At 35.5% G+C, this 17,003-nt stretch overlaps 1 protein-coding gene across 7 annotated transcripts in view; it reads left to right on the forward strand.

The window, feature by feature from the left end:
* pde5ab (phosphodiesterase 5A, cGMP-specific, b) overlaps window positions 1-17,003 on the forward strand; it is a 101,663-nt gene that overhangs the window by 49,014 nt on the left and 35,646 nt on the right. For all 7 annotated transcript variants that reach the window (XR_012382424.1, XR_012382425.1, XR_012382426.1 and 4 more), the window contains exons 7-10: window positions 2,107-2,174; window positions 6,161-6,269; window positions 6,487-6,571; window positions 11,324-11,499. Coding sequence is in view for 4 of the 7 variants with exons in the window: in XM_068222294.2 (XP_068078395.1) it covers window positions 2,107-2,174; window positions 6,161-6,269; window positions 6,487-6,571; window positions 11,324-11,499 (438 nt within the window). In the remaining 3 variants the exon portion in view is untranslated. The remainder of the gene's footprint in view (window positions 1-2,106; window positions 2,175-6,160; window positions 6,270-6,486; window positions 6,572-11,323; window positions 11,500-17,003) is intronic.

Raw genomic sequence — 17,003 nt, forward strand, 5'->3', positions numbered from 1 at the left:
ACTTATTTACATGTGATTTTTCAGCTTTTTACTTTTAATAAATTTGCAACAATTTCAAAAAATCTTTTTTCACATCGTCATTATGGGGTAATTTGTGTGGAATTTTGTGGAAATAAACTAATTTAATACATTTTGGAATCAGGCTGTGACATAAAGAAATATTGAAAAACGCTACCCGCTGTGCCACCATGTCGCAAAAGTTATTAAGTTTAAATGAATTAGGTGCTGAAAATCAGTTGAGGCTCTGGCATTATTTTTATAGCTCCTGGTGTGTTTTGTTTAAGGACTGTTTGCAGGTGTAAAGTAGGGTGGCTGAGAGAGCTCTAATTGTCTAAAATACTTAAGAAAATGCAGGCATATAGTAAAACACAGTAAAACAAAACAATGAGAAAACAACAATTTGACAACGTCTGCACACATTCCCATGCAAATTCAAAAATGTACTGCAAATATTGCAGACCACAATGGAGATGTGTCAATGGTGTTGTCAGAGAGAGCTGAGTTTCTTGTTTAGTTTAGGGTCTTCATTGTACTGGTACTTGATGTTTGTATATTTTAAGTTTTTAGAGTAACTCTTGCTAACGTGGTATTAAAAGAACATTTCATTTATCAATAATTAATTTGTCAAATTATTAGGACTAAATATATACACACAACAAGAAACCATATGATCAGTACATTAAAGTAAACAAAAACTCATGTCACTGCACTATTTGGTGTAGGTTTCAGTATTTGCATGTTTTTCTATTTACACGTTTTTTTAACTTGCACTGTGATTGAGCTCTCTTGGCGACCAAAGTACTCAATATTCCACAGTGACAGTTTTAAAATCATGCTAAAAGACAAATCTGATAGAACCAAATTATGTTTATTTACATGTTTATTATCACAGGACAGATCGATCTTATTTTAGGGTTGAAACTTCAGTGGTTCTCAACCAAGTTTCTGGAGGACCACCAGCTCTGCACATTTTCCATGTCTCCTGAATCAGATTATCAGCTCATTAACAGAGACTGAAATACCTGTAATGGCTATGACAGACAAAGGAGACATCCAAGACATGCAGTGCTGGTGGTCCTCCAGGAACAGGTTGAGAAACACTGCATTACATTATATTATAGGCATTGCATTATTATGTACATTATATGTCGGCATACATTATATGCATAAATAGCAATTTAAATAATTTATATAGTCCAGCAAAAATGACAGTACAGGGTTCAAATGCATGCATTTTGTTAAGTAAAATGAACTTTAACGAAAATTAATAAACAATTAAATAAAGGAATGTACAAAATACGAATGACTTTTATACGTTTATACTGTATGTTTCTGGGAAGATGAGAAGTTATGAGAGAGGTATCATGAAGATAGACTGTGTTTGAGTTGTGTATTATAATTCACAGAGGTCATGTTGTAACCCAGAAACCCAACTCAGCTCATAAGATAAGCTCTGTGCTTCCTCAACTTGACAGAATGTTTTTATAGTGTTTGGAAGTTGCACAACAGTCCAGCAATAAAATAAAACAAAAGCTTGTTAATTTGATGAATTCATTCTCCAGGTCAGAGTCACACCGAGTGTTATGGAAACAGATCAACCCATAGTTAAAAAAAACAAAAAAAACAGATGCGCTGGTTCTTCTCACTCAACCTTTTAAAATGCACCTTAATTCCCTGAACAAAAGTGTTTTCAGATTTGAGAAAAGCAGCTGAAATGAAGGAAAGTCAAGTTTGTTGACGAACTCATGTTCGAGATCTGTTATGTGGTCTGGAATGTGAAAATTAACTTATAATGTATAGTATTTCTCCTCTGTTTATTGACTAGCCATTATGGGCATTTTTGTTTGACTGCTAGTAATATGTTGTCCCTGCTGAAATGTGCTCTATGACTATTTACTTGTGTTAGGCTGGAAACTCGAACCCTTCCAGAAATGCACAAACACAGGCACATTAAACCATGTGACTGCAGAGATTGAATGTGGAGTTTATATAGGCAGCCAGACACTAATAGCATTAAAAGCCACAGAAACACTAGCGTACCTCTCTGTTAAACCTCCTCAGAGTTTACTTCTGTCCAACTGCAGAGTAATTGTGCTTGTTTTACAGAACACATTTGCCAGTGTGTTTCACATGGAATATGAGGAGATTGCTGGATCCACAGACTTCCCAAACAGGTGGGTTTATCCTTAAACAACAGAAGATAACACAATGCAAGACAATGCATCATGTTTAACAGAATAAATGATATGCTACTAATTTGTACCAAACCTTTTTCAATTTGTACATTAGTAAACCAGTGAAACTTTTGTTCACATTAATGCACTTAAAATTAATGTGTTAATGTGCTGTTAAAGTAAATGTTAAAGAGGCCCTACTTTGCATTATAAAAGGTCATATTTTGGTTTTAGGGGTCTCCAATAACAGGCTAATATGCATGTAAGGTCAAAAAACACTTTCATTGTTATATAATATGCATTTATTTTCCCCTAATTATTCCAGTGACTCCCATTCGATTTGTTCAGTGATTTATTTGTTCCCAAATCCTCCTTAGCGCGAAGCTAAGCTGATTGGTCCAGCACAAGACAGAGATAAATGGAAGAAGCATGTATCGCGTTTTCAACGTGGTTTTATACACGACATGTGAATAGCCCCATGAAGATTTAACCTGAGAGATACAGTACAAGCACTGATCTTGAATAGATATGTGATTCAAGCTACACAGAATGATTACAAGTCAATTAATTAAACATATATTTTGCAAACTACACAAAACGAGGCAACAATTTTATTCACACTTACATGTTATGATGTGGAGGAATAAGAAACTGGTCCATATGAACTGTGACAGTTACTGACAAAGTCCCTGTCAAAGTCTGACAAAGACCCATACATAATAGTCTCTGCTGCTCCTTCCTTTAATAGCAAACAACACGATTCATTTATTCGACTCAATAGAATTAATCGTTTTAAACACGGTGCACTTTCAGATTCAAACCTCGGCTGGATGTTTTTATTCATTTGGAGCTGTGTACACTCATGCATGGAAAGTCATTTTCAAAAACCCTTTAAAATACACAATTTTTGAAGTGCATGATGGCATGTGAAAAAAATAAATATTTTGAATTTGTAGTCATGAACAGGTAAAGTCTGAAAGCATATCACATGACATCCACAAGGATATGATAACAGGACGTAATTTAACTACTGCAAATATGTGTACAAAGGTCAGCCAGTGAATTACATGTAACCATCGTACTCAATTGTTTTCATTTTTTTTTTCATGACTACTTTGTTTTTGAGTGACATTCATTCAGAAAGTAAGGCACACATGCTGTCTCTGGGGCTGTACCTTTCCAAAAGGTAAACATTTTTAGCTTAAGGTATCAATGTGGATGCCTAAACAGTACAATATTATATCTTTTCAAAATTGTTGGTAAAAATATGTGGCTTTAAGGTATCAATATGTACCTTAAATTGTAGAGTTTGAAAACCTTTAAACTGAACAATTATTTCTAAGATTGTCTGTTTTTAGATGAAGTAAACTAGTAGCCAGGAGTGTACAAACTCACTTTCATTTGTACATTTCATTGACATTTTAAATGACTTAGAGTTTTTTTAAGTCATATATGGTTGCTAAAACATATATGGTTGTAAATGGACAGATAGGTCAGGATGTGTCATAAGCATAGCCTTGACTTTGGCAGGTTTTTCTGTGTTTTTATGCCTTTTGCTTACATGCCAGTTTTCATTTATTTTTTGCATGTTTACAAGAAGAACTTTATTCTTTGTTATTAAACGTCTTCAAAGTGGTATGGGAAATATTTAATCTAAGAATGCTTTTCGCAAGTTTTTGACTAGTGTGCCAAACTAGCTCAAGTATTTTGAGTCATTTTGAGAGTAGTCAGATTGGAATGGGCATTTTGAACAGGTTTGTTTCAGGGTACTAGTAAGAAAAATTTAAATCATCATAATCTTCCCTTTCTGAGTGTTAAATATTGTATAACGTTGATGCAAACTTTAGTCTTTCCAGTAAAAAGATAGTAGGGATTGACTTGTAGTTGTTCTGGCTCTCAGATACAGTAGTATGTGTCATATCACAATGTCAAGAAAACAATTTCAAATAATGTTTGAGGTGGCGTCACGGTGGTGCAGTGGGTAGCATGATCACCTCACAGCAAGAAGGTTGCTAATTCGAGCCCCGGCTGGGTCAGTTGGCATTTCTGTGTGGAGTTTGCATGTTCTTCCTATGTTAGTGTGGGTTTCCTCCGGGTGCACCGGAAGTCCAAAAACATGTGGTTATAGGTGAATTGGGTAAGCTAAATTGTCTGTAGTGTATGTGTGTGAATTGGTGTATGGGTGTTTCCCAGTGATGGGTTGCAACTGGAAGAGCATCCGTGCGTAAAACATATGCTGGAGAAGTTTGCGGTTCATTTTGATGTGGCGACCCCAGATTAATGAAAGGACTATGGATGAATGAATGAATAAAATATAAATACATAATATAATTGTGTACACTATAACAAGTGATTATTTGAATTTAAGAGAAGTGAGTAAACTTGTTGAATAGTTAAATAGTTAAAAATAAACTATTAATATTAGGTTAAGTCAACTAAATAGTTCCTAGTTTCAACAGGTTAACTCACTTGTCGTTTTAAGGCGGCAATGTGTTTTCTCACTTCTCAAAGGCAAAGCAACTAGTCACTTATTTACAGTGCCAAAACATACTTTTATGGACACTTTTGTTGTACTTTATTTCAGATATTTACATTTACATATTTAGTCTTCCTTTAACTCCATTATATTGAAAAAGTGTCAGTTTTACTTATATGCATATTAAGTGTCCAGCAAAAATGAGTTCACTCCCCACAGATCTCACTTTTAAATTAATATTTTCTATAGGAAACTATACAATAATACATTTGTTCATATACATTAAATTAGTGGGTATCAAAGCCAAATCTGGAGCTAATATAAAAAATAAACTATAATCATAGTCTAAAAAACAGTACACCTAAATAAGAGAATCAAAAAATGTATACATAAAAGTCAGTAGAAATTTTGTAGTTTGTAATTTTTTTATTTATTTTAAATGCATTATCTTTTTATTTCTAAAGATGTTAGATGACCAAACTCTTATTATAAATATAACTGTAATAAAAAAAATTATTTAAATGCATCAAAATACAGTTGAAGTCAGTATTATTAACCTCCCTATGATTTCTTTTCTTTTTTAAATATTTCCAATGTGATGTTTAACAGAGCAAGGAAATGTTCACAGTATGTCTGATAATGTTTTTTTTCTTTTAGAGAAAGTCTTATTTGTTTTATTTTGGCTAGAAAAAAATCAGTTTTTAGTTTTTCAAGAACTTTTTTAAGGTCAAAATTATTAGCCCCTTTAAGGTATATTTTATTAGATAGTCTACAGAACAAACCATCATTACACAATAACTTGCCTAATTACCCCAACCTGCCTAGTTAACTTAATTAACCTAGTTCAGCCTTTAAATGTCACTTTAAGCTGTATAGAAGTGTCTTAAAAATTATCTAGTCAAAAAATATTTACTGTCATCATGGCAAAGATAAAATAAATCAGAGTTTAGAAATGAGTTATTAAAACTATTATGTTTAGAAATGTGTTGAAAAAATCTTCTCTCAGTTAAAAAGAAATTGGAGAAAAAATAAACAGGAAGGCTAATAATTCTGACTTCAACTGTATGTTATCTATATTCACTGAGAAATGGACAAATATTCATTTTCAAAATGGATTTAATTACTTATGCTGCTTATGGTCTATATTTACATAAAACAACAGTTTGGAAAAAATAACGTTTATTATCATGGTTCGCTTGTTGAATTTTAAGTTACCTGCCAACTAATTCTCATTAGATTACAAGTATACTGTTAGGTTAGGGTTAGGGTTAGTGTAAGTTGACATGTAGTTGCAAAGTTTTATAGTTAAATGTCCGTTGAAGTAACAAATCAACAGATAATAAGCAGACAGTCTACTAATACTGAAATTCACCATCAAAATAAAGTGTGACCTTTTTTCAAAATATTTAATCATCACTAGTATTATCAATGTTGCACATCTTCTGAAACTAATGCTGTCAATGAAGTTAAAAGCATGATCACTTAAACCTTTCTCCCCTGTGTTTTACAGAGAATGTGACGTCAACAAGATTAACTACATGTACGCTCAGTATGTCAAAAACACTATGGAGACACTGAACATCACAGATACCACCAAAGATCAGCTATTTTCATGGACAGTAAGTGCTCAGGGGAATGCTGCAATGGAAAGTAAGCTGCCATAGGGTCATCCCACTCTGGGTCACCCTGATGTTTCTGAGATTTCACAGGCCTCTTATTCAGACATTCTCCTCCCCCATTTTGTGTATGAATTGTCAGTTTTCCCAAAGATGCTTTACTCTGAACTAATTTTAACTCTATGGCATTCATGATTTTTTCCTCTTTTCTTTTTTAAAGAGTGAAGATCCACAGTCCACGAACTGTCAAATCAAAAGTCTGCTGTGCACACCAATAAGGAATGGGAAGAAAGACAAAGTAATAGGTATGTGTGATGTCCATTATAAAATAACACAATAAAATACACATTAATGGTTCGTATTAATACAAAAGAGTAGAACTATTGTTTTTAGGGGACAGAACATCAAAATGACTTAAGCCAATTAATATCCTTTTAGCAAGAACTCAACCCCTATCTTTTATTTTACTCAGAATGCATCAAAATAGTTAATAGGTTGTTTTTAATCTTGTGGTTCTGGTGACGCACGAAATTCAGATGGAGGGCAGGAAGAAAAAAAAAATGAATGGGACACATAGAGCAAAGTCCATATTTTTGAGATTTATACCATATTTGAAAGTACAGTAAATATAAATAGATAATAGTCACAATGTTGGGTATGATCTTTATATTATGGAGAGGGACGATTTTTCTCCTAAACTAAAATATATTTGCCTGTCATCAAGGGGGTAGATACTGTATAAGCCAACCCAGGCTCATTCTGAAAACGTAGTCCCATGGACGTTTCTGGAGACTGCAAAATACATCCCGAGAGGTATGTATTTTTGCAGTTTTTGTTTTCGCGTAAACCCACTAGAGGCCGCTGTCGACCGACTGAATGATTGACTGGGCGACCGTCTGAATTGACCGACCCACCCTCCTCCTTCCATAAATCCAACCAATTTTACAGATTGACCCGCCCGCCCGCTTATTTCCCTTAACCCAACCGACGGTTTACAAAAGCCGATCAGAAAAAGAAAAGTCCTCATCTGCTTTTTACCACTTTTTTGAATTTTACCACATTCTCACCCTGTTGTTCACTTGTTCATTTTAGTTTTTGGATTCTGTTTTTGTCTTACGTGATTTCTCTTCCACCGACTCGAACACGGTCGTCGTCGTCATGGTCAACTCCTCTCTGCGTCTCAAGTCCGCCGACATACACAACAAGCTAACTGGACAAACTGGTTGCGGCAGGAAAGTCCTCCACACAGAGGGCAGCGGTCAACCGGTAGGCACCAAAATGAACGGTGTCATACCGCCCCGTAGCGTTCACTTAAAAAATGAAATGCAGCCATACGTACCTCCGTCTACTTAATTTGCGGTCTCCAGAAACATCCGAATCGTCCAGAAACATCCAGAACATTCAGAATGAGCCTGTGTTGGTATAAGCTATTACGTTACATGTCATAGTAATTATATTGTTGCTGTGGTTCAACACAACTGTAGTAATAAACATATTATTCAATAGGCTTCAGTTTTCTACGCTAGAATTTTACACCATCACAATGCACCACTGTTTACACTAACGTTACAGTATCTATTACAGGTTATCAGTTTACTATACTACTTTATTCTGTATCATTCATTAACAACAAAAAAAAAAAACATATTTATTACAAATTACTATAGTTTTTCCCCCATGCAGATATCTTCCAGACATCCCAAAATAGTAGATGAAAGCACAGAAAAGCGTGGATGTATAGTCTACATTATTTTTTATGTATTTTTAAAAGACTGAAAAGTGCTCCACAATACACAATAATAGCTGTCTAGTTTTTGTCGCAAAGATTGCAATTCTTTTTTGCTGTCAATAAACTTACCATCACCAAACATTCACCGCTGCTGTGCATCTCTATGTTTACATCGGTTGTTTATTTCACCGAAACGTCAGTAAAGGCTTGGATTATAGTAAAACAAGAAGGAGATTTCATTGCAGCGATTAAATGACAGGGTGCATTATTTATATTCTCCTGGATTTTGTATGTGTGGTGGTGTTTGTATATGATTTTATATGACACATTATCTTATTTATACACACAGCTAGGCCTGTATATAATATTTAATGTGCTGTCAAATTAATTATCGCACTCAAATAAAGTTTGTACACATGGATGTATTGAATGAATGTTTATTACAAAGCGCTTTTTCCTCAGTTTTTTAGCCAGTTTTTTTAACTTTCTCCCTTTTATACGCAAAACTTTTTGGAAGTCTATAAATTCTGTGCGGCATTTTTTATTTTGGCCGATTTAAACAATTATAAACAACACAAAACGTAAACATTTTGATGTTCTGATATCGATTCCTATGTTGAAGAATAACTTCCTTCCCTCCATCTCAAATTTTGCGCATCATCAATGATGTCATGTGAAAACAACCAATAGCCCCTTTCACACATACAGACCTTTCCGGAAAATTGGGGAGATACGTCATACGTCAATTTGCATATCACTGGCGTCATCACGTTCTACCGTTTCTGTTTAATAGCCTATTGTTAATAAAGGGGCATTTATAATTGCACTACACTTTATATAAGCATGTTTATTTAACTAAATGTATTGCTGTTTGAATACAGTATGTCATTATAGATGTGTAGTGAATGTGCAGTAATCTCTCATATGTAATAAACTCAAGTTCAGAAACTGTCACTAATATCTGTGATTGTGAACAAGAAAAGAATAAACGGTCCAATTAAATTGTTAAAATAAAGTAGAAGTACATCGTTTTGACTGTACAAAGGGAATACCTTCACACTGCCTGTGCTAAATCATTTGTCGTCGGTACGCAGAGGGGAGATCTACTCTCGGGCTGCAGGTGGGAGAGGCTGCTGTAGAGGACTGACTGGGCCGCCTGTCAGTGCTGTGAGGCGGGGGAGGGGCCGGCAGCATCACACGCAGCTCGTTGAGAAGAGTAGGGACGGTACAGTATGGACAAATGACAGTCTAAAAAAAATCTCCAATAACACAAAAAAAAGTCGCTAGATTTGTCGCTAAGGGGGTCTGAAAAGTCGCTAAATCTAGTGACAAAGTCGCTAAGTTGGCAACATTGGCGGCAAGCAATCAGAATTAAGTAGTCCACCACTTGAGAGGTGTTCAGAGAACACAGACGTGTGAACTTTGGTTCCGACCACAGTTGTTCCCAAGAGTTTGATTATTGCGTTCGCCGGTGGATTTTTAATTATTGAAAATCACGACGACGCGGGGCCCCCTAATCACGCAGGGCCCCCCCGCGGTGCGTGCCCTGCGGGCCCGTCCGCTACGCCACTGCTTCAAGCTTTGTATGCGCCTATGAGCGCCTGCACACGCACATATTATGAACATCTCGACATGCGAAAGTGATCCTGCGAAAGTTGTTCACAATATTGATCATCCACAGAGTTTGTAATTTAGTCAAATGTTTACAAATACAAGCGCAGCCGTTTAAAGCTCATTTGTGGTGAATGATGTCAGAATTTACCGGTATTTTGGAATGGATGTGTGAATGCTCTTTTCCGGAAAATTTCCGTAACGTCCTCGCCTGTGTGAACAGCGCTTTTTTCAATATACCGGTAAAGTCGTTCCGGAAATTTTCCAGAAATTTACCGGTATCACTGTGTGAAAGGGGCTTATATATAATGCATAATTTATTTGACAATATTCTTATCAGTCTGCATTTGTCAGGTGTTTTTTTTTTTGTTGTTTTGCTGCTGATATTGATTTCTCAGCAGTTATCTCCATCATGGTGCTGGTCAAATATAAGTTTAATCCACAATGCGCATAGACATTGCTTACTACACTCAGAGGGATGCGCAGCAGCACACAAACATCTTTAACCCTATAGTGGCCCAGGAAAAAAAAAACACAGGTTTCATTTACAGACCAATGACATAGGGAAATGTGAATTTTTTTATGATAAACTGTATAAAACTTTGTATTTTTTTAAAAGTTACTTCTTAATTTCGCACTTATGCAGTGTTTGTGTGGATATTTTTAATCCATTTATTACTGCTTTCCTGTAATAAATAAGTAATAAAATACTTATTAATGGTTCATAATAAAACAAAGAGTAAAACTATTTTCCATATTTTTTGGAGGTTAATAAATAACCTTCTAACAAACTCAAAACCCACCTTGTATTTTATACAAAATTCATCAATATAGTAAATTATAGTTCAATAAATTAATTGTAAATTAAGTTACATATAAAATATAATTTGACAGTCAGTTTTGCTGCTGATATGGATTAACCAGCAGTGATCTTCATCATGGTGCTGGTTAAATACAAGTGCCAGATCAATAAAAGGAGATCAAGCTTACTGAACCACTTGTGATGAAAATAAAGCCAAGATTCTTTTTAGTTGATTATCTCCTTTTATCTGCCTCTATGCATAATTGAGGTTAATTAAATCGTGACTGATAAACCATGTAATTATCTCAACCTTAAAGGATCAATGGAGAATGTAATTTATTCACTCATGCTTGTTCCAAACCCTTATAGATTTCATTCTTTTCTATAATACAAACTGAGTTTTAGGAAAATGCCCTTGTGATTTTGGTCCCTGTGTAATTAAAGTAAATCACTGGCATCAGGTTAAAACATAGGTCTCAAACTACATTCCTGGAGGGCTGCAGCTCTGCACAGTTTTTCTCCAATCCTAATCAAACACAGCTGATTCAACTAATCAAGGTGTTTAAGACTACTAGAGACTATTAAGCAGGTGTGAGTTGGAGGTTGTTGGAGATAAACTAGCTGCAACCTTTCAGCAATTGAATTTGAGACCCTTGGGCCATAAGAAGCATACCACAAACATCTAAGAGTTTATAATATTAAGGATGAGAATATAGTGACCAAAATATGATTTGATTGTATATTTTCCTTCGAAATTTGAACACGATGAACGGTTTAACATGGATAAATTGTTATTGTTGTTTATTTATTTTTTATTTTTTTATAAACCACCACATAAAAGACTCCACTATTAGACACACTAGAGCTATTTTTAAAAGTTGCTTTGTTCCTTTGTGTTTTGGTCTCTGAATGTAGGCGTCTGCCAGTTAGTCAATAAGATGGATGAAGCTTCAGGGGAGGTGAAAGCCTTTAATAGGAATGATGAGCAGTTTCTAGAGGCCTTTGCAGTCTTCTGTGGCCTGGGCATCCAGAACACACAGATGTATGAAGCAGTGGAAAGAGCAATGGCCAAGCAAGAGGTCACACTTGAGGTTAGTGTGCTAATCTATACCTTAATGAAACAAAAATAAAAAAAAAATTTATATATAAAAAACATTATAAAATGAAAACGGATTGGACTGAAATTATGAAATTATTATTATAATTTTCAGACTCTTGTTTTAACTACAGGGATATGTTTGTGATTAGGAAACCATGTATTGGAAACTGTCAAGGATTCAAACACATGTAGGCTCTTTTTACACCTGATATTAAGATGTGCTTTTGTTGATCTGATCACAAGTGGATTACACTAAGTACAGGGGCTGTGTTTTTGTTAGCCTAGGTATTATTTTCACATCCTGCACCACATTGTTTAAATTGTAAATTCATTTGTGTGCCCATGGACCTGCTAGTCTGAAAAGGAAAATTTTATGACACATTTGTGACTTGTTGCTATTATGAAACAACTGAAATAGACTGCTAAATGCTTGTCTAAAGTCAAAGCCGGTTGGGATTTGTATCTGTAGGTGAGTCTACATTGTGCATACACATTGCTTAACACACACATTAGGGATGCGCAACAGCACCCAAACAACTTTAAATTAGTATTTCTGTTGGACAGGTAATTTTCTGTTTTAAAACTATTTTAGTCACACAAAGCTGATGTAGATTGTGTTGTTTTATGAATAGGATATATGCACAAAAGTCCAGTCATTGAAATCATCCAGTGAAAGATTGATGTGACTATTTTAAGTTTCATAAGGGACCTTATACAGCATAAGTAACAACAACGCATCAGTAAATAGCGCTATTCTGTCTAGCCTGCTTTATTAAGGTGAAGCTGGTTTTATATTCACATCACATTAGTTCATTTTTGAACACTGACAGCCTGTGACACGCTCCCTATATTGTTCACCATGCTACTCTGAATATTGGGTCTGAAATAGCATGTAGGTATGGCTTAGTAATTAGTGTAATTCCTGTATGCCGCCAGCTAACCACTAAGCATACAGTAGTGGCTTTAGGATAAAGCACATGAGAGTGAGAGCAGCGATCCTTGCATGTATGAAATATTGCACATTATGACAAGTTTTGCTTGTTACACAACTGAAAAAATGGTAGATATAATACAGTTTTTCGTACAGAATTGTAGTCTTATAAAGTACTGTAAAGTTTTCTAACTGGAAAATGACATGAACTAGTGGGTCTTTGTCATCTTTAATGTGCATGCATGTGTTTCAGGAGGAGTGGCTTTGGACCGCAGAGGAGGGATTGTGTTCGAAAGATATTGTGCTAACCGCATTCTGCACCTTTAAGCCTTAAAATTTTTGGATGATGTCTCATGTTTTGGATGATTGTTCTTTTCACATGATCAGTTCCTCTTCTATCTTTGCATAATGATTTCATTCGAAGACGCTTCATTTAATTACCTTCGAATACAAACAGAAGCATATATGCATGTTAAAACTGTAAAAGCAGAATAGTGTTTAGGTGTAATAGGTGTTGATCTGAAACAAAAAAATCTATAATTTCATTAATCAAGTAACCATATAGCTTGTTTATTTGATCTAGTTCTTTAAATTAAAGCACATTTATTGTGCTGTTTAAAATTTGCTTTGGCTTTCACAGTATTAGATTGAAAGACCAGAGAACACTCGCCCACAGACCGTCGCTCATCAGTAAAGGGGTTGATAGCAGTCGAAAGACAAAAAGTGGACAAAAGAGACATACTTAAATGCCAGCTATGAACAGTAATGTGATCCCTTTGTCCACTTGTGAATGGACACATCATAATACTAGGTGTGAATAGGGCAGTAGATGTTTTGTTTGCTGTTGTTGATGTAAACAATAAAGCAGCAGCTCATCTGCGTCTAAAGAGACACACAAGAGCGTTTTTGTTTCCACTCAGATGTGGACTTTTACAGCATGGAATAATAAAGGGTGCGTGAGGCATTTTGAACTGAAACTCAAGAGGGGCTTACCGATGCGGCACGACGCAGTGTGGCTACTCGCAGTAACATAACAGTAACATCTACTACAGTAAATAATTGAACAACTATTTGAACAGTACAACAGTTTGCAAATTATAAATTAACATTTATTTTATTTTATTTTTTATTCTCAAACTTTGCAGCTTTTGTCACTGCAATGTATCTTTGTAGGCTTCTGGAAGAACCTTTCCTGAGCCTCTTGGTTTGGAAAGTCAAAAATGTCTGGTCCATTTATTGAGACATTTATTAAACATGAAAGCATGAAAAATGTAGATGTGAACATGTCATGGCCAGAAGCAGCTTTACAAAAAATAATTTGTCCATTCATTTTACTGAGCTAAGGGCCTTATCATGGGTCACCAAAGCAGAAGGAACTGCCACAGGACAATTACAAACAATGCAATTTGGAAACACTGCAAATGATGAAAGATGAAAATTTGTTAAAATGCACATCTATAAATTGAATACTTGTTTTCTAAAAGGAAATAGGCCCATAAACGAATATTTATAGCAAAAAGGGCATTACAAGAAATTACATTATTAAATATTTTTGTAAAAAAAAAAATTATCTAAATATTCCAGCCAGCTTTTAGTGGACTTGCAATATTGTCGAAACAGAACTTTCAGTTCTTCTATATAAAAAGGCCACATCCAATATTTTGCTCGTCTCCAACTATTGACAGAATGCGGGATGTATTTGAGGAACGGGCAGGAGACGTGCAATTTCCAGGAGTTTATTATTTGTTTACGGGCATCTAGGAGTGTCTGTGCATTTGCAGGAGACTCCCGTAACTTCCAGGAGGCTTGGGATGTCTGCATCTGCAAATATTTTAGCTGCAGTGACGCAAGCACAGAAAAGAAATGACATGCTATTGTGTAAATAACATCTTACATACGACTATTTAGCTTGTTTATTAAAAAAAGTTGAGATCTGGCGCTATATAGATTATAGAATTAACGTGACTTGAAGAGGGCGGGGCACCCCCCTGATATATTGGTAGGGGAAACACTGTTTTACAAACGGCCGCAAACATTTTGCACGCTGTTAAGTCAACTTTAAGTGGAAAAAGTGCATTATGTTAGTCGCGTTTTTTATTCTACAATCAAATGAAAGCAGAGGCAGAGTTTCCGTTGAGGTGACAACAATGTTTGTGTTGTCAAGACGACTACGGAGACTTTTAAAGATGGAGGAGAGATATGTGGTTGCTGTTTTGAGTCATCCGTTGCACAAATCTTAAACATCACAAAATTATGAAATATTAAAATTATACCTACATCAAAAGCAATGTTCGCGCACAGTTCGCGTTTCCGGAACATAAAAGCTTGTTTTGTTTGATCAGCCCCTAAGGGTCCAATGATCACACCGAACGCACTTTTCCATTCTGAGAAAGCGAGGCGCACTGCAATGCCTTTATTTGTTGTCAAGAAAAAAAAAGCTTTTTATGTCACTAGGCAATGACTAAATAAGCTGCCTATTGTGCGCGAACGTTGCTGTTAATATTAGTATAATATTAATATTTAATTATACTGTGAAATTCAAGATTTGTAAAGTCATACAGCTACAAATAACAGCGAACCCAAATCTCTCCTCCATCTTTAAAAGTCTCTGTAGATGTCTTGACAATACAAAAACTGCTGTCACCTCAACGTAAACCCTGCCTCTGCTCTGATGTACGTGCTTTTTCCACACAGTGTTTCCTTTTTTTCAACTGCAGGCACACATCTTTAACGACAAAAACACAAGCGCAGTAGGCAGTTAAAATGCAAGGCGCACAGGGCGATTAATCAGTGCGTGAAACACTTGTGGTCCTTAGTAAATCGATGAAAAAGGCTCTTCTCAACACAAAAAGCCTGTTTGGTGTGATTAAAGGCCCTAAACAGTGTGTATAATGCAGAATTGTCGAATGACATCACTTCTAACAGGGGTGTCCAAATTTTTTCTTATGAAGGGCCAAGAAAACAAACTTTATGATGGGCCGAAGGTAAATATACCGAACAATTAAATTAAAGCTGGCATAGTAATTTCCTAATTTACTAATATTGAAAAATATATAGAAAGTAATTCAATGATATTAATAACTATTTCCAAGTGACTGGTTGCAGCTGGAAGGGCATCTGCTGTGTAAAACATGTGCTGGATAAGTTGGCGGTTCATTGTGCTGTGGAGACACATACTGTCTATCTTTGAGTGATAGTAGTTACATTTTAAAAAATCTGATTCATGCACAACAATTAATTAAAACATTTAATTTCAGTTGACTTTTTTGTTGCTCAACAATTAAATAAACAAAAGGTTATGTTAAATTAGAAATGACAATCTCTGGCATTTGCTGCAACCTTCATTCTAATTCTTCTCAGATGGGATGGCAGGCCAAATGATAGGTTACCCTACTTTGAGCATGTCTGTTTTATAATAATAAAAATAATTCCTTGCATTTATATAGCACTTTTCTGGGAACTCAAAGTGATTTAGTGATGTTCAAGGGATCTCCTCATCCACCACCAGTCTGCACCCTCCAGCTAGATGACGTGACAGCCTATTGATGGAGAGGAGACAAAGGGATGAAGCCCATTATAATATGGGATATATCAATTATGATATCCTTGGATTTGTAACAACCAAAGGGAGCCAGGATCTCTGTTCAACATCTCATCCAAAGATTGTGTGTAGAGTGTGTAGAGTCTGAAGTGTATAGAGTCCTCATCAAAATATTGTGATGGGATCCACATGGACCGCAGGGTGAGCATCCCCTGCTTGCCTCACTAACATCTTTTCCAGCAGCAACCTAGTTTTCCCATGTGGTCTTCTATTCAGCTACTTACCAGGAGCAGCCCTGCTTAGCTTTAGGGACGGCCATGTGAGAGCTACAAAGAGCTAGCTGCAGTGATGCTCATCCAACAGCCAAGACTTGGCCAAAAATTGGCTCACGCAGCAAGATAATGATCCCAAGCAAACTAGCAAATCTACAAAAGAACTGAAGCAGCAAAAGAAAAACATCAAGGTGTCGCATGAACAGCTCAGTCCTCATTTCGACCGAACAGCAAATGTTTTGAACCTGCAACAAACTCAGAAACTTTTCCAAAATGATCTGAAAGTCTAAGAAGGACATACAGAAAAGTATCACTTTAAGTCATTACTGCTAAATCTACAAAATTGATCTACAAGCATTTAAATCATAGGATGTTCCAGCAATGTCAGCCATTCTGTCTTGGCTTTATTTATGTTAAATAAATAATTATAATTACACAGTATGAGATGTCACATGAGATGTCAGGTTTCATCATCCAAATTTTAAGACGTGCCATGTACCATATAGTTTTTTCATTATGTCCTGAGATGAAAAACCATGAAATTCTATAGGGTGTTCTAACTATTTTACATGACTGTATATACAAGTATTTTTATCAGTGTATTTATCACACTCTATACCTGGGCAAGACAAGAGGGTAAAAAATTCAGGTTGTCCCAAATGAAAAACATTTACATACATTTTATATTTAGTGATTTAGCAAATGCTTTTATCCAAAGCAACATACAAATGAGGATGACAGAAGCTCTTTAA

This window comes from Danio rerio, chromosome 7 (genome assembly GCF_049306965.1).
Source record: "Danio rerio strain Tuebingen ecotype United States chromosome 7, GRCz12tu, whole genome shotgun sequence".
In the NCBI taxonomy this organism is placed as follows: domain Eukaryota; kingdom Metazoa; phylum Chordata; class Actinopteri; order Cypriniformes; family Danionidae; genus Danio; species Danio rerio.